Below are 18,666 nucleotides of genomic sequence, written 5' to 3'. Positions count from 1 at the left end.
TTCCAAGGGACGCAGCTCTGCTGCGCCTGTTCCTGGCTGAGTTCTGTCCCTGAACTCCGTTTCTGCCTTGACTTAGTTATTTAGCTTACGTAATTAATTAACTATTATCCGTATTATCACGCTAATTCCTGTTCGTTTATTTCATTAATTTTATCCTTTTATCCTTTTATTTCTTTTTATCAAATTATCCGTTTTAAAGGTATTTTCGACATAAATCGCCTATTCCAATGTAATTAATGTAATTTCCATTATTGTAATTTATTGTTATTGTATTTATCCTATTTCTTGTATGCTTTCACATGTAAATGAGTATTAACTCCTACTTCGACCTAATTGCATGATAAACTACTTGTTAACCGACTTAGTATTAATTCTCACATGCTAGGATTAAAACTTGGATGTTGCATTGCATGCATATAACCGACGATATATCAAGTGCGAATGACTTCCCTAATCATTAGTAGAGGCCGCTATCGAGGCGGGCGGGATTAGGTGTTCGATCAAAAGAGCTTCCTAATACGTACCCTCACCCCTGACTCCAGATCTCCGTGAGCACCCGTGTTCATTGGCATCCACGAGAGTCATTCTAGACATAGAATGCTAAGGGTAACGATTGCTTAGTGTTCATGTCTCTACTTTATGTCTTGACATGACATGAGGTATTCGAACGGTTCCAATTTCCCATAAAAATTGGTGGCGACTCCATACAAAATGCAAACGCTTGTTTTCGAGCCCCTTCACCAAGCGCCCCGTGGGCGGCCCGCGTCACGGTTTGGCGACTCCGCTGGGGATATACACTTACGTGTAGCTAAGGGTGAAACTTGAACAAGGTTAGGGAATAAGTTTGTGCAAGACAATTGTCGGTTTTCATAACTCGGTCTTCCTAGATCGTTTTATTCGGCCTTCCTAGGCCCAACCCAACCCATTCGACCAATCGTCCCGTCTAAACGGTCCTAATTCTTATTTGGGCCTAAGGATGGATAGCGATTGACGTCATCCATACCATGATGCTTACTCTTGTTTGTATCAAGGGCCTTCACTACTTGAGGAAATGGACTAGGAATCGACCTTACTCTTGTTTGGCACGAGCCTCTCCACAGACTTCGGGTTTGATGGTTCGGTATGGCAACCCACCCTTTAAACCAAAACCCTTCTAAATGCACTCAGCATCCCGTTATAATGCTTGTATAAATATGTAAACCTTACGTGATCACCATTTCAAAACAAATCATGACGAATTTTCAAAAATCAAAACCCAATTTCAATCAAAAATTTCGAAATTAGGCCTTTAATTAGCGCAAAATCCGGTCAAAACTCTGTCCGTTTGTCAAGTCAAAATTCGGGCCACAAGCCCATTTCAAAACCTCACTTCGAGTCCACTCCTACAACTACACTACAGTTGGCTAGGACACACATTTTCAAAGACCTTGTCTTTCTTCAAAACTCACTCAACACAAGTGGCACACACCCACTTCACAAGTCAAATCCTTTCCTCTTTTAGCTAGTGTGATAGAATGGTCGATCGTGTTTTGATTCATCGCCGATCTCTTATCCAGTTTCCAGGATGCCTGGGTCAAGTGATGAAACGAACCTCCAGCAAATTCAAGAAAGTAATGATCGAATCCTGGCCGCGATAACCCAAATGCAAATCACTCAAGAACAAACCTATGACCGCCTTGAGCTTATCGAAGGCCGTATCTTTGATGTAGAGGGAAAGCTACCTCCCCCTAAAGGTGGAGTGCTACAATTTTCCGATGACGAGTCTAAAGATGAGAATCCTGTCCTAGGAACAACTGCAGCTGAGAAAAGACTCCAATACCTAGAGGAGCAATTGATGTACCTTAAGGGGGATGACATTTACAGGGAGAACAATCGTAAGTATGAAGCCGTCAATTCCAAATTGCCCACTAACTTTAGCATGACGGATATCCCTAAGTTTAAAGGACATGAGAACCCTTTGAACCACATCCGCGCCTTCAAGGACTACATGTCTATCAAAGGCATCAAACCCGAGATGTTCTTAAGGATCTTTCCTTCATCTCTTGACACCATCCCAAAGCAATGGTTCTACACTTTAGATCACAAAAAGGTCGCTACTTGGGAGGACGCCGCCATCGAGTTCTCGAAACAATACGCGGATAATGCCGAGATCCAAGTCAACATGCGCACTCTAGAGGTTCTTACCCAAAATGACAAGGAAGGATTCACCGACTTTCTAAGTAGGTGGAGGAAGACTAGTACCCAACTAGTTGAACGCCCGGATGAGGCTACTCTTGTGGAAAAGTTCGTGGATAATCTCAAACCCATATATGCCAACCATTTGAGATATCAAAACATCAAGACCTTCAAGGACTTAACTGTACTAGGAACACGAATCGAAGATGACATCCGTAAAGGACTCTTGTCCAAAACGGTAGGTCGAGGATATCAAGGGTCCACGAGTCGTTCATACGGCTCTACTAGCAAGACCGACGAAGTTAACCTTCTCGAGCCATCCAAGAAGACTAGCCCACCAAGGAAGTTCACGAACCTTGGGGACACATACTCCAACGCTCTAAAAAGGCTAATGAAGCAAGGTAAACTCCAGCCCATTGGACCTACTCCCGAACCCGAAAGAAAGTCCAAGTTCTGGGATGAAAACTCCTACTGTGAATACCATAGGGGCAAAGGGCACGACACAGAAAAATGCTACAAGTTGAAACACGTGCTTCAGGATATGATTGAAGACGGTCGACTTCCAATTCCACCAGGAGGTAAGCCCAACAACACTCAGAATCCTCTTGGAGTTCTAGTGATTACAAGTGACGAATCTACCTTAGATTGCTCACATCTCATTTCTCCCACCGAAAATGAAATTCATGCAATTGAGAAAGAAAGACTCTACTCTACCATCTCCCCTACCATTTCCGACTTCATCGCATGGGCAAGGAGTGTAGATATACAAGTGTGGGAACTAGAAAACATGGTAACGACCTTACGCGATTCCAATGTAACGCCTAAAGAACGTGTACCATCGATCTTCTCTCAAAATGCTACTATGCAAGAGGTAGTCGCCGTGGTTGATAAACTAGTCGATCAAATCATACAACTAGAAAGTGATATCATGAGAATGAAGGAACTAGCTGCAATCAATGGGGTGTGGGCCGATGACGATGAAGACGAATACCTCATTGAAAACTCCTTGGTAAAGGAAATAATCCAAAATGGTGAAGACCAAGATGTGGATCACCTAACTCGCTCGGGTCGTCCATACCAAAGCACCACTCAAAACGGTCCAACCAATGTCATCACACCAAATGACAACGAAGACGACCCCACTGATCATTTGCTCAAGCAATTACAGAAAACCAAGGCTGATCTTTCAGTCTGGCAACTAGTGGCAAGCTCATTTCCGCATCGCCAAGCTTTACTGCAAGCTTTGGCCAAACTAAATGTAGCACATAACTCTACTCCCGAAGATGTAGTCAACTTGGTCTTCCAAGAATCACCGAGGTTAAGTAATCCTATTACTTTCTCAGATGAAGACTTGCCACCTTTTGGCGCTAGTCACAACCTTGCTCTATACATCACTGTCATTTGTTTAAAGAAGAATGTGCCAATGACTTTGGTAGATGATGTCTCCGCGGTCAACGTCATACCCCTCAAAACGACATATAAACTAGGCATGAAAGAGTCGAATTGGACTCCCACCAATCAAGGTGTACGCGCATATGACGGTACACGACGAAAAGTGGTTGGACTTGCTAGCCTAACCATAGCCACGGGACCAATCGAACGAAAAGTCAACTTCCAAATAGTAGACATCGAAGCTTCATTCAACATACTTCTGGGAAGGCCTTGGATTCACGCTTCCAAAGCGGTAACATCCACCCTTCACCAAAAGATCAAGATCCCACTCAATGGCAAAGTTGTGACGATCACTTCGTCGCCTATCAAGGCAATAATTGAGAAGCAATCAAACAATCAAGTCCTTGCGGATCCCATATACGAACTTGGGGGCTTCCAAAGTGTGAACGTTATAGAAAGTGAGTTGGCACCCTTGTACTATAATCCCTACTCCAACTTGGTGGTCAACCACATACTCAAGAATCAGGGATACTTCCCTGGAATGCCTTTAAACCCAGTTCGGAAGAACACCTTTGCACCATACAAGAAAGGAAACTCGAAAAGAATACCACTTGGGTTAGGATACAAACCCACAGCTGAAGAAGTTCTCGAAATGCTCGCTCAAGTCCAAAATCGCAAGTACGTAGGAGTCCAAATGAGGCCATATCTCCCCACCTTAAATGGGTACTTCGTTCAAGAAGGAAGTTCAGAACTCTTCCATGGGTTTCCCGAACCTTGGCATTATCTTGAGAGGAAGTTAGCCGGAATCGAGATCTTTCACGATTGCTACTTCATCCCTCCCGAAACGGTTCCTACCGTCAAAACCCGTCAAGCACCTTGCTTCGACGAACAAGCCGTTAGCCTATTATTTGGAGAGGACCGATTCATTAGGGCCGCGCAGGATGAGATCATTACTATGATACTTCAGGACGATCGCTTCAACCCCACCGCGTTGATCACAGAAATCGACACAAAGCAGCAGAAAGGATGGAGGAAATCCATCAAATGGACCAACAACCAAGGAAGGCTCTTCAAGCTCACTACTGGAGAAGGAGAGATGTTCAAAGGAGAACCAGAAGACGACGAGTTCGAGTCGGAGTCGGAGTCGGAGTCAGAGTCGGAGTCTAGAGAAGTCATTAGAGAGTCTACTCCTGTTGTCATCCCCACTCCCTTCGTTTCTCCTAGCCTAGCATCGAGTAGTCACAGTAGTTCGGGAAATGCCCCATTATCGTCCCTTTACCGCCACCGACCATGGATCAGTTGGCTTCTTTGTTTCAACTTTACTCGAATCTTAATATGAATAAATCAGGTTCTGCTTACTCTTTGCGTTATCTTGAGTGCAATTCTGTTTATGATGATACTGAGGATGACCAAGACCCAGACTTGACCGAAATACCTCCCTACGTAGCCAAAGAAATACTACAGGAAGGGGAAGGGGGACCAGTAATTGAGGACACCGAACCCATCAACGTAGGAACCGAACTAGAACCCAAAGAACTTAGGATAGGGACTACCTTGAGCTCTACCGAAAGGGCCGATTTCATAGACCTCCTAAATGAATTCAAAGACGTTTTCGCTTGGTCCTACAAAGACATGCCAGGGATCGACAGGGATATCGCCGAACATAGGATTCCGATCAAGCCAGGTTTCAAACCTGTGAAATAGAAGCTTCGACGAATGAGAACAGAGTGGGCTCTAAAGATTAAGGAAAAAGTTGACAAACAATTCAAAGCCGGGTTCATCAAAGTTTCCGAGTATTCTGACTGGGTAGCTAACATAGTACCCGTACCCAAAAAGGATGGGAGAATCCGAGTTTGTGTTGACTTTAGGGATTTGAACAAAGCGAGTCCAAAAGATGACTTCCCTCTGCCTCACATCGACATATTAGTGGACAATACTGCAGACCACGCGTTACTATCCTTCATGGATGGATATGCGGGTTATAACCAAATCAAAATGGCCATGGAAGACATGCATAAGACCGCGTTCGTCACCCAATGGGGAACCTATTGCTATACAGTAATGCCGTTCGGATTGATCAACGCCGGAGCTACATACCAACGCACCGCAACTACACTCCTACATGACATGATGCACAAAGAAGTTGAGGTATATGTGGATGACATGATCGTCAAATCCAAGGAGAGAGAGGGACATATTGCGAACCTTCGCAAGTTCTTCGCAAGGCTACGGAAATACAACATGAGACTCAATCCTCAGAAATGCACATTTGGGGTAACATCCGGCAAACTCCTAGGATACGTCGTTAGCCAACGAGGTATAGAAATAGATCCTTCCAAAATCAAAGCTCTGATTGAAATGCCACAACCTCAAACGGAAAAAGAAGTCAGAGGATTCCTGGGAAAAGTTCAGTACATAAGTCGATTCATATCGAAACTTACGATGATTTGCGAGCCTATCTTCAAGAAACTCAAGAAAACAGACCACACCATGTGGGATGATGATTGTCAAAAGGCGTTCGACCGAATCAAGGAGATATTGGCTAAACCACCAGTGCTCATGCCACCACAACAAGATCAACCTCTTGGTTTGTATCTCACGGTAACCGAAGCTTGACCATGGGTGCCATGCTAGCTCAAACCGTAGGAAGTGAAGAAAGAGCTATTTACTATCTAAGTAAGAAGTTCTTGGAATACGAGTGCAAATACTCACAACTCGAAAAGACATGCCTCGCTCTTGTGTGGGCAACAAAGAAGCTACGTCACTACATGCTTAGCTACTCCGTCAAGATATTCTCCAAAATGGATCCAGTCAAATACCTCTTCGAGAAACCTGTCCTCAACGGACGCCTGGCAAGATGGACCATGATGCTCTCGGAATTTGACCTCAAATACGTGCCACTGAAAGTAATAAAGGGTCGCGCCGTCGCCGAATTCTTCGCAGAAAATCCCATCAACGACGCACAAACCATAGATACTTGGTCATTTCCCGACGAGGATATACTTCAAACAGATGTAGACTCCTGGGACCTATACTTTGATGGAGCATCAAACCTAAGAGGATTTGGGATAGGAGTGTTGCTCATTTCTCCTGAAGGTGAGCATACACCGATTGCTGTCAAACTCGACTTCGAGGTGACAAACAACGCTGCAGAGTATGAAGCTTGTCTCATTGGACTACAAGCGGCAGTAAGCTTAGGCATCAAAAACCTCCGAGTGCATGGAGATTCGTCAATAATCATCAACCAAGTTACGGGATCCTGGAAAATTCGAAGCGAAAGCCTCGCACCCTATCAAGCTAGGATTGACCAAGTGGCTCAATTCTTTGATCACGTAACCTACTTACACCTACCTCGAGAGGAAAATCAATTCGCAGACGCTCTTGCGAAACTTGCATCTTTGATAAATATGCCAGATCATATGGTAGAAATGCCTTTGTGTATTGAACGACGATCAGAACCGGCTTATGTCCATCAAATCACCGATGAAGAAGAAATCGCACAGGAACCCTGGTTCCAAGCAATCCTGAACTTCAAGCTTAATGGTACCTATCCACCAGATATGGACAAGAGGGGACAACGAGCTATACGCCTATCGTCTTCACAATACGTTCTCATGCAAGGAGAATTATACAAAAGAACACCTCTTGGTGTAGTCCTACGTTGCCTTGATCATTCACAGGCACGAAAGTTGATGGAAGAAGTCCACGATGGAGAATGCGGTCCTCACATGAGTGGGCCCATGATGGCAAAGAAAATCACACGTTTAGGGTATTATTGGACCACAATGGAATCCGATTGCATTAAATACGTGAGACGTTGTCACAATTGCCAAATCTCCGGGAACGTACAACACGTACCTCCCTCGTTGCTATACACGATGACATCTCCTTGGCCATTTTCCGCATGGGGAATTGACATAATTGGGAAAATAACCCCAGCCGGAACATGAGGTCACTGTTTCATCCTAGTAGCAATTGACTACTTCACCAAGTGGGTAGAAGCAGCTTCTTACACCGCTCTTACGGCAAAAAATGTGGCAAAATTCATACAGAACAACATCATCTGTCGATATGGTTGCCCACATGAAATCATCAGCGATAATGGGTCACACTTCCAAGCCGAAACCGAACAATTGCTAGCCAAGTACAAGATCAAGCATCATCACTCATCGCCCTACAGACCACAGACTAACGGCGCGGTAGAGGCGGCTAACAAGAATGTCGTCACAATCCTCAAGAAAAGGACGCCCACTGGGGCTACTCCTTTCTATTTGACTTACGGCATGGAAGCCGTACAACCAGTCGAGCTAGAAATACCATCCTTGCGTATTCTACTCGAAAGTCAAATCCCTGAAGCCGATTGGAAGAGGGATAGATACGAAGAACTCATCCTCCTGGATGAACGTAGGCTTCGTGCCTTACATAATGTCCAAACATATCAAGCACGTATCAAACGAGCTTTCAACAAAAGGGTTAGGCCAAGAAACATCAAAGAAGGAGATTTAGTTCTCAAATCGGTCAGAGCTCTTTTACCTGTCGACCCAAGGGGAAAATTCAAACCTAACTGGGCCGGACCATATCTAGTCAAACCATACTCCCAGGGGGTGCGGTTAGAATCACAGACCTAGACGGGAATGAGTTCTCAAACCCCACAAATCTCGACCAACTGAAACGATACTATGCCTAGAACAGGAACAAAAACGCGCTTCGCGTAAACCTACGTGTCGCTCTTGTGGCACTAAATAAACGACCCCTGGCCCATTTGAATGTCACTATGCTCTTGCATCTTGGCAAACTTGTCATCCTCATATCATCAAACAAACTAAATTCGCACCTCCAGAGTAAGCAAAGGCTCATGCTTATTTCCTATGTTCGTTACAAGCTCTTGCTTCGAACAATTATTCTTTTACATTTACTCGAACTACGCGCAAGGGTTTGATTTCGCTTTTTTAAGTGAATACGTAGGCAATCCTTCACGGGATTCAACCCACCATTATATTTAAAATGTAAATAGAAGGACATTTGCATTACATTTGAAATTCGACAAGAATAATTAAAGAAAATCACAACGGTTTCATAACCACTTAACCTTTTTATTTCATTCAATTTCTAATAATAATAATACGGCAAATAATAAAAATAGACTAGGCTAGGATTCTAAAAATCCCTCCTTTCTTATTACAACAATAATAATAATAATAATCAAATAATAAATAAGACTTGGGCTATTCCTCCATCTTTCCCTTGCCCTTGTCGTTCTTGTCATATTTCTTGTCACGACCTCGAGCCGGGCGCTCTTGCACCACTTCAGACCTAATCACCAACGGTCTTTCTCGAGGCCTGACTCTTCCATTCTTGCCAACCACCACCTCTGCGACAGGAGTAGTCTTGATTTCTTGAAGGATGAATGACTTGGAACCCGGCTTCTTCTTCTCCTTTGTCGGATGCTTCTCCTTCTCTTTTCTCCCTCGCGCACCTTGTAGTCAACGGGCTCGCGCTTCCTCAGTCTTTCGCGCTCTTCCGAAGTTGCGGCCTTCCTCCACCTCAGATAAGAGTCCGACACCCACAAAGCATTGGCGGAGAAGCTCAAGAACCACATGTTTCTTTGGGCCCACTTCATAGCCCACTCTCTTCGGCTCTCTGTAGTAAGCGCCATAGCAGTCTGCGGAACGGTGTCAAGCCTAGGGATCATCTGCTTCAACCCGACTTGCCTCATCAATCTCTCAGGAAAGATGCATACCATAAACTCCAATCCGGGAATGCGCACGGACCTAGTAGGATCCAAAGAAGACACTCCGGTGACAGACTTGAGGTGCCACCACGGAACGACCCACCCGATCGGCGGGCCATCATCATTCTTGACTTGTTCTTCCAATAATCGCAGACCGGGTGAAGTCCACCATGTACAGCCGTGTCCTCATCGAAATCATACGGGCATGATAGGAAAGTGCATGTCTTTGGGGCTCGAGCAATCGGAGCGTTCCATAAGCCAAACCTACCAAAAGCGGGTATTAGACACCCACCAAAAAAGAAAAAAAAAAACGAAAAAAAAAAAAAAAAAAAAAAAAAAAAAAAAAAAAAAAAAAAAAAAAAAGGAAAGAAAGAAGGGTGTCTTTTACCTGTAGGATAACGGGACTCCCCAAAAATGGAAGATCGCGGTTGGATTTCCTATTGTCCAAACCCAAGATAATCTCCCCTAAGCATAGACAAGCCGGGCTCCCGTGACTCCATTTGCTCAATAAGACCCAATAGACGGGGATCACCTCTCAAATCTTCATCAACATGTCCCTGAAAGACATAAACATGAAGCAAACAGAAGCCAAATGCTCTCCTCCTAGCAACATAAGAGACAGTAGGGTCGGCCCTGTTGATGAATCGGTCTATAAAATCTAGCATCCTCACGCCCTTCGGAGTAATGAGACGATCTACCTCAAGTCTAGTAAGTCCAAGCAAATCTCTAAACTTGCTCTTATACCCTTGAGCAGTAGAAGGGATGGCGGGTAAATGTTCGGGGTCCCACCCGCCAATAGCGACAATTTCCTCCAGGAAAAGGACAAATATCACCTCCGGGAACGCAAAAACATGATAATTTGGGTCCCAATAATCAAGGCAAGCATCCAAGAACGGTTTTACAACCTTAATGAGTTTCAAACTCAACAAAGACCCAAGGTTATAAGCACCCATGTCATGTTTCTCAATGTTCGAAAACTCATTAGTCCATTCCTTCAAGCGAATCTCTAAGGTATTCATGATGATAATTTTCTCTTGAAAATTTATTGGGAGTTTTTATGTGTGAATCGACGAAGAAGAGACGGAAGAATTATATGATTTAAAGCTTCGTCGACGCTTCTATTTATACTAATTCTTTGTTTCCAAAATCCGTCGAACCGACACTGCTTGGGAACAAGCGCGGCACTGCTTTGCGCCTCTTCAAAGGGACGCACTCATCTTTGCGCCTCTTCCCTGACCTCACTTCGTGATTTCCGCGTTTGGATCTTTCCTAATTCTATAAACGAATAATTTCCTATTCCTACGGGATTTTATTTTGGTAAATCCGAGAAATTTACCATGCTTCAGGTTTCCTTAATCCGCAAACGCGCATTTCGAGGCGACATCGACATTTTCCGCCATTTTTCTCACACTTTTATATTTAGTTTTCATTTTAATTCCTTTTTATTTCAACATTTACTTAGTCATTTCATTTTCTTAATTTCTATTTTTTTCCATTTTCTAACTTATAGATTTCTCTTTTTCTTTTTTTTTTCGGGGTAACCCTCCCTACCGTCCGGTCATTTCCGACAAAATTTTTGCATTTTCACGTCCTTTCGAGTCTCATTTTGCACTAATTAAAGGCCTTATGTGTATATAAAAATGTATGTGTTACGTGATTTTCTATGTAAATTTCGGCAGCATGACGGTGTAAACCGTTGTCTACCAAACCTGTTCAAAAGCTAACCTGCAGGTACAAATAACACAACCCAGCAGCAAAAGGCACTCAGGCCGTCGTATATACAACAAAAAAAGCAAATATACAAGCAAACTGGGGGCTTCGCCCCAAACAAGTCCAAATGTACAACTGGGGGCTTCGCCCCAAACAAGTCCAAATGTAAACTGGGGGCTTGCGCCCCAAACAAATCCAAAAATGTTCAAAATCAAGTCTACAAAACCACGCAGACTACTGCTGGGCACCCTCCAACTCAGCAACTCTCGCCATAAGAGCAGCAATCTCGGCGTCCCGAAACTCGAGCTCCCTCGACAAACGAGCCGTCTCCTCCCGAGACTGGGTCAACTCTCGCTCCAGCTCACGATCGGCCTGTGGACAAAAAGAAATTGGCTCATGTCAATCAATTCAAACAAAACTGAAAAACCAAAGATCAAGGAAAAACAAATGAGGTTCATACCTGACGACCTCGACCGCCGACGAGTGCCTCGATGGCCGTAGCTCATAGCCGGTTGGTCACCCTCCATAGTGCCACAAACCGAGATGGCGCGACCTGCGTTTCAAAAGAATTCTCAGTAAACTGAACAAGTTTAATCAAATGTGTTCTTACACGAAAACTATGCAAAATAAGAACTCACCCTCCGAATCAGATGCTGCCAGTCATCTAGGCCAGCATCCGTCACAGCCACGTCAAAGTCGCGCAGCTCGGAGATCGTCGTCCTCCCGGGCGTCGGTGTACTCGAGGGTCTCGGGGTACTACTGGGGGCTCGATGCCCGCCGCCTCAACCTCCTGCAAAGACAAATGGCTCTCGTTAATCGATGATCTTTCGTCGCGATTCTCGAAAATCAAAATCCAACAAGAAACAAAATATACTCACCACTACCGGCCAATACGCCAACCTCCCGTAAAGGAACGCCGAGTAATCCTCGTCGGGGGACAAGAAGGTCGTCGCCACCGGCACCAGCCCAAGTCCGCCTCCCTCTCGGCCTCGAAGGCTCCCTAAACATCGTCTAGGAGGATCGACGGGAACCGTCAACGCGCCCGAAAACACCGACGAGCTAACCGCTCGCCCGGATACCACACATGACCCATTGACGTCCACAACAAAGCGGCCGACTCGAGGTCCTAGGTCGAAGGACCTCGGCGACAAAAGGAGGCGCTCTAGCGTACTCCGCCCAAGGTCCGGGCACCCTTTGCGACAATATAAAGGCAAAGGTCATTCCTATGATCAATTTAAAACAAAGTATGAGAAGAATAAGTGCAAACAAATAGGATACTCATTTTTGCTCGGTGAAGAGCGTTCACATCCCGCCGGTAGACATTGTGAGAAGAACGCTTGCTCTTCGTCAGGCACATTTCCCAATCCCTCACCACGGGGTAGGCCCTCTCCGGCGCTCCGTCCTCTTGGGCGCGAGGCCCGGAAAGTAAGAGTACACCCACGCCTGCAAAGCATAATAATCAATGACGATCCGTCGGTCGTCGATAAAGAAAGAAAAATTGACTCGGCCTAAAGGAAGGTTCATACCTCCAACAGTAGCCCAGGTCCGACGGCACCAGGGGAAGTCCCCTTCTCCATCAACTCCGGACGAACCATGGCCCTCATAAAGCGGATGAGGACCGCAAAACCAGTGATGACCAGTCCCAACGCCCTAGGGAGCTCGGGTCGAAAGAAAGGGGAGAAGCTTCGTCGACATGACCTCTCACCCTTGTCTCCGAGGTAAATCGAAGACAAGAACCACCAAAGCCACGAGACGAGCCCTCGCTCACCAGACAAGGAGGGGGAGCCGTCTCCCTCCCATCGATCACCACCGATGTCGGGGTCTTCCCCGCAAAGTAATCTCGAACGTAGGTACTGGGTACCAAACCCGCACCGCAGCAGCCTTCGGCGACCAGGTTCCGGCCGATCAACCTCCTCGCCTCGGCCGAATCCGCCCTCATGCCGGTCTCCGGCCACACCATCTCCTCGGTCCCACACGGCGGACTGGAAATCATGCCGTAGTCCTCCAGGTGACTCCCACCTCACCAAAAAGGTGAAACGTGGAAGTCGTATCCCAAAATCGATCCAAGAAAGCGCGGACCAGGCTAAGGTTGGCCCGCAACTTCCCCTTCACGATATCCCTCGGACTGAACCAGAGGACCAAACGCTCCGCGCTCGATCATGGCCCTCTCCTCCGCCGACAGCCGCTCGTAGTGCTCCATCGCTGTCGTGTAACCCGAGAACGACCTGATGTTCCCGGCCTCCTATTATGATTCGAAATAAAGCTATCTTTAGTTTTGAGTAAATTTGAAAGGAAATTTGAACAAAAGTAGAAAGGGGTAGGTAATGAGTTAGGGAATTCCTATTTACCAAGCTCTTCACCGTCCTGTAGGACAAATGACCCTCTGCAGCCCACACAAGGTGCCTACTCTCCCAGGTCTCGGCCACCACGCGGAGCTCCTCTCGGTGACGACCCCTCGTCCGAGGTGGGCCCGTCTCGGAATCTCCTCCTCATCAGCGGCCTCCTCCTCGGGAACCTCGTCTGCAGCAGCCATCACCGCAGCGGTGAAGGCCTGCTCCAAAGCCTCCTCAACAACAGCAGCGTCTACATCCATGGGATCCCTCCCAGAAGTAGAAGCATCGTCACCTGCAACGTTAAAGCAAATCCAGGCCGCATCATATGACGACAAGCCTTTGTTAAGAAATTTTCGAGCCTTCGAGGCCCGGGAATTTCCCATTTCTGGCCATCCTTGGCCATGTTCTCACCAATTCAATCACTCATGTGACAAATTGGGTCAAGTCAAGTCCGAGTCAAAGCCTAGTTCCGGGTTCAAGTCGAAAATTCGGCAGCATTTCGCTATATGGCGGTTATGCCCTAGAAGAGTGTCCTGAAAAAGTTGTCACAAACCAAACTTCCGAGATGACAGGAAGTTTACCCATCATCCAAGGATTCCAAATATCAAGTTTCATCGCCAATGGGTAATCCTAAGGCCATTTTCGAAGCAATTTACGATCTAGCTGTGAAACCGTCTCAAAATTCGCTCAAGGGCTCAAAACTCAATGAAAATTCAAAGCAAATACATGGTTATGTTCCTAACATTACCTATTATCCATTCCTAGCATCAATTTGGCAAGACAAATCCATTTGGGGGAAAAGCCCCAAATTTTCGATTAAAAGGGTCGAAAACCCTAATGTTCGCGGCTCAAAATTCGACAAATATGGAAGATTAATGCAAGATTAAGACACATACCTCGATTAGTCATATTTAAAGCAAGCTTTTGAATCCAACCTCGACGGAAATGGTGAAGATTTGAGAGAGAAATTGAAGAAATGTGTTTCGGAAATAATGAAACATAAACCTCCTGATTTCGTGTTTTTACGCGGAAATTGCCAAATTGGGGAAAAGACGCAGCAGGCGCTGCGCCTCTTCCAAGAGACGCAGCTCTTGCTGCGCCTCTTCCTTTTGTTCCCTCCACGCGAATTTTCAAAAAATTCGTTATGAGTTCGTTATTTGTGGGCCCATCTTTGGTGCGCCTCTTCTTCAACGCTATTATATCCTTTTGGTCCGTTTCGACGATTTTCTTTCGTTTCGGCCCGCATTTTATCCAGCGCGACAGTATTTTGCAGTATTGTCCAAACCCATTTTATCCCGCGCAGTAGTATTTTGCAGTACTGCTCACGCAAGACTTCTCCCCCGACGATCAAGATGTTCCTAGTCGTCAATATATTCCCCAACAAGAGTTCGCTTGAGACCAACGCAAGCAGATTCAACCTCAAGTTTTCTTGCCTGAGTTCGTTTGAGACCGACGCAAGCGGATTCCCACAGCAGTTTCTACCGACGTCCTGCTGCTTTCAATATTTCTTGTTTCCCCGCGGAGTTCGACAGGGTGTCGTTCTCCAGAAGTTCCTATACTCAAACCTTAGTTATCTTTAGGTCGAAACTCATATTTGGCCTCCTTCCCGTCAATGCTTTCCTTTAGGGTCCCACACCCTAGCACAATATTTATATATATCTTTTAGGTCTTACCCTTAGCTCCCAAGCTCAAACCTTAGCTCCTATGCACCTCTGGAAGCATCTCGAGAAGAAGTCTCAGGTATGGTCTCTTCTTATGGCTGGCGAGCTTCCTTACGTAGTCTAATGGACTTTAAACGACCCTCCCCGATAGTCGACAGACTCTAAAATGTTCCCGACGATAGGTCCTTGGCTCAGACCCCTTGAGCCGCCTCGCGTCGCCATAGTCGTCAGGTTGTAATCTTCGATTGACCTGATGGCTATACTTTGACTTTCGCCTTGTCCAAGCCTCAGTCAAAGTGGGGGCTCAGAGACACCTCGTTTCGCACCCCTCGCAAACCACCCGGTGATGATTGGGCCGCATGTTTGGTTCGCGGAACGATTTGTGACAGTTCGTAAGATTATCGTCAAGTGATTGCTCAAATATTAATGTCAACCTCTTAGTTGTCATCTACGTCCCGATACGGTCGTTTTGGCAGTAATTAGAGTATATTCGGAGTCCGGGTCAAAAACCGTCTCCATTTTCTGATAACTGTTAAAACCCGAAGTCGAATGTTGGAATGTTCCGGATATTTCTATTCCATATTTCTCAAATTTTATCTTTTGGCAAATAATATCCCGTAATATTTACATAAGATATTAAAGATAATCGAATTAATTCCGTCCTACCATAACTCAAACGCGGAAATCTTTCTTAAGCAGGAGGAAACCTCCTGGGAATAGACGCAGCAGGTGCTGCGCCTCTTCCAAGAGACGCAGTGGCTGCTGCGCCTCTTCCCAGGCCCTTCTTTGCATGATTTACGTATCTTTTTTATATCTTTCCGAGATTCACTTCCAAAGAGTCTCCGAAACCCTAATTCCTCCGTGTGATTAGTATAAATAGGAGCCTTCGTTCCTCATATTTCTCACGCGAGTGTCCGCCCTTCTCTTCTCCCTTTGCATTCTAGACTTCGTTCTTACTAATTGGCGCCTACGTGCTTGGACTTCCGACCACGTAAGCTCGGATCTTTCCGGGTACCAGCCTCTCCGTTGCATGACCGACCAATTTGACCACTACACTCAGTCAATCTAATTAATCAACTTGTTAAATCGTTTTCCTCTTTCGAGGGCACTCTTTCCTTGCGTTCGCGGCGAGCATCACTAATCGATCTTCTTAGTTCTTCTCGTTCCGTCAACATGTAAGTCTGAGGGTGTATTAATTCTCTTTATTTATTGTATTTTATTATTGTGTAACAATTGTAAGATTTATGTCGAAAGTACCTCATTAAAACCGATTTCTAAAACCGTCTTTAAAGCCTTTTTTGCGGATTTCCAGTAGACAGACGTCGAGAAAAGACGCAGCAACGCTGCGCCTCTTGAAGGAGCGAGCAGACTCTTTGCGCCTCTTAAAAAAGGCTGCCCAGATTCTCGCTTCTTTTCTTCTTCCTCCGTCCTCTGTAATTCGTATCAAATTTATTTATTTCTTTTGTTTTGTTCGTCTGTTAATTCTTCATCATGATAGTTTAATAATTCATATGTATATTAACCATCATCATTAACATGTTTTAATCGTCATAAATCCGACTCAAATCCCAAATAATCAATATTTGCGGGTTTTCGTCATTAAATTCAATTCGAGTTTTAGAGGTTCAATTCGTTCATGCTGAGTTTCTGGGATTCATTGTTGATATATTTTCACCTGTTTAGTCATTAATCCGTCGTCAATTCATCATGTTTAGTTAATAATTCGTTTAGTTAGTTAGTTTAATTAATCATTCATTAACGTCGACCCTTCACATAATTAATCCGTCTCATCCATGTTTTATTGTTTTATGACCTTTTATCATATGTAAATAACATATTAATCACTTTCATCCGAGTAAATATTATCAATCAATCATTAAGATCATCAATTAACACTAACGGCTTGCAATTACGGCTTCACAGCCAGAACTGAGCCAAGGAACAGACGCAGCGTCTGCTGCGCCTATTCCAAGGGACGCAGCTCTGCTGCGCCTGTTCCTGGCTGAGTTCTGTCCCTGAACTCCGTTTCTGCCTTGACTTAGTTATTTAGCTTACGTAATTAATTAACTATTATCCGTATTATCACGCTAATTCCTGTTCGTTTATTTCATTAATTTTATCCTTTTATTCTTTTATTTCTTTTTATCAAATTATCCGTTTTAAAGGTATTTTCGACATAAATCGCCTATTCCAATGTAATTAATGTAATTTCCATTATTGTAATTTATTGTTATTGTATTTATCCTATTTCTTGTATGCTTTCACATGTAAATGAGTATTAACTCCTACTTCGACCTAATTGCATGATAAACTACTTGTTAACCGACTTAGTATTAATTCTCACATGCTAGGATTAAAACTTGGATGTTGCATTGCATGCATATAACCGACGATATATCAAGTGCGAATGACTTCCCTAATCATTAGTAGAGGCCGCTATCGAGGCGGGCGGGATTAGGTGTTCGATCAAAAGAGCTTCCTAATACGTACCCTCACCCCTTACTCCAGATCTCCGTGAGCACCCGTGTTCATTGGCATCCACGAGAGTCATTCTAGACATAGAATGCTAAGGGTAACGATTGCTTAGTGTTCATGTCTCTACTTTATGTCTTGACATGACATGAGGTATTCGAACGGTTCCAATTTCCCATAAAAATTGGTGGCGACTCCATACAAAATGCAAACGCTTGTTTTCGAGCCCCTTCACCAAGCGCCCCCGTGGGCGGCCCGCTATCCACACTCTCCTACATCACCACCACCGCTGCGAGACTATCACCACAAGTGTCCTCCCGTCGATGGGTCGTCTTAAAGAAATCTCTTTAAACACTCACAAGTCACAACTTACTCACAACCTTCCAAAACTGAAATCCACTATTAGTACGTAAATATCTCGTATATTAGTTAGTCAAAGATTGTGCATATTGTATTCTTAGTTAGTTCCTAGAATTACTCTTGGTTAGTTGTCCATATCTTTTGTATATGCCTATATATATAAAATAATAACAAGAACCCTAGATAAGGGATTATACACTTTCATGGTATCAGGTTGGTTTTGATCCTCCTGTACTCGTCTTCTTTGCCCCTGGCACACCAGTCGTATCCTCGTTTTTTGTCCTAGCCTCACGCTACAATGGGCGATAACGACCCCAAATCGACACCCAAGTCATCTCTTCATCCTGTCTACACCGTCACCAACATTCAGAATAAGGTACGTGTGTTAGACGGTGCTAAGGTATCCTACGCTTCATGGGTGAATCTCTTCACGCTCCATGCTCGAGGATACAAGGTCTTGCACCATATCGACGGCACGCCCGCTCCTGCTCAAACTGACCCGTTGTATGACGCATGGTATGAAATCGATGCCCACGTCCTACAATGGATCTACGGCACCTTGTCGGATGAGTTATTGCCTCGTGTTCTTGAACCCGATTCCACCGCACACGAAGCATGGAATCGCGTCAAAAACATCTTTCTGAATAACAAGGGCGCTTGTGCCGCAATTCTTGAGAGTGAATTTCACAATCTCAAGCTCGGGAAATTCCCCTCTTTCGATGCCTATTGTCAACGTCTACGCGAGTTGTCCGGCCAATTGAAAGATGTCGGTGCTGCAATCACCGATCAACGTTTGGTTCTTCAACTGGTTCGTGGATTCCAAAGAATATGA

At 44.9% G+C, this 18,666-nt stretch overlaps 1 protein-coding gene across 1 annotated transcript; it reads left to right on the top strand.

The window, feature by feature from the left end:
• Positions 1 to 18,132: 18,132 nt before the first annotated feature.
• On the top strand, positions 18,133 to 18,666 carry LOC141589686 (uncharacterized). Its single transcript, XM_074410317.1, has one exon. The coding sequence runs from the start codon at positions 18,133 to 18,135 to the stop codon at positions 18,664 to 18,666; it is 534 nt and encodes a 177-aa protein (XP_074266418.1).

The sequence above is a fragment of the Silene latifolia genome, chromosome 7, assembly GCF_048544455.1.
Source record: "Silene latifolia isolate original U9 population chromosome 7, ASM4854445v1, whole genome shotgun sequence".
Lineage (NCBI taxonomy): Eukaryota > Viridiplantae > Streptophyta > Magnoliopsida > Caryophyllales > Caryophyllaceae > Silene > Silene latifolia.
Note: the sequence above shows the minus strand (reverse complement) of the source record. Positions and strands in the feature narration are given on the sequence as shown.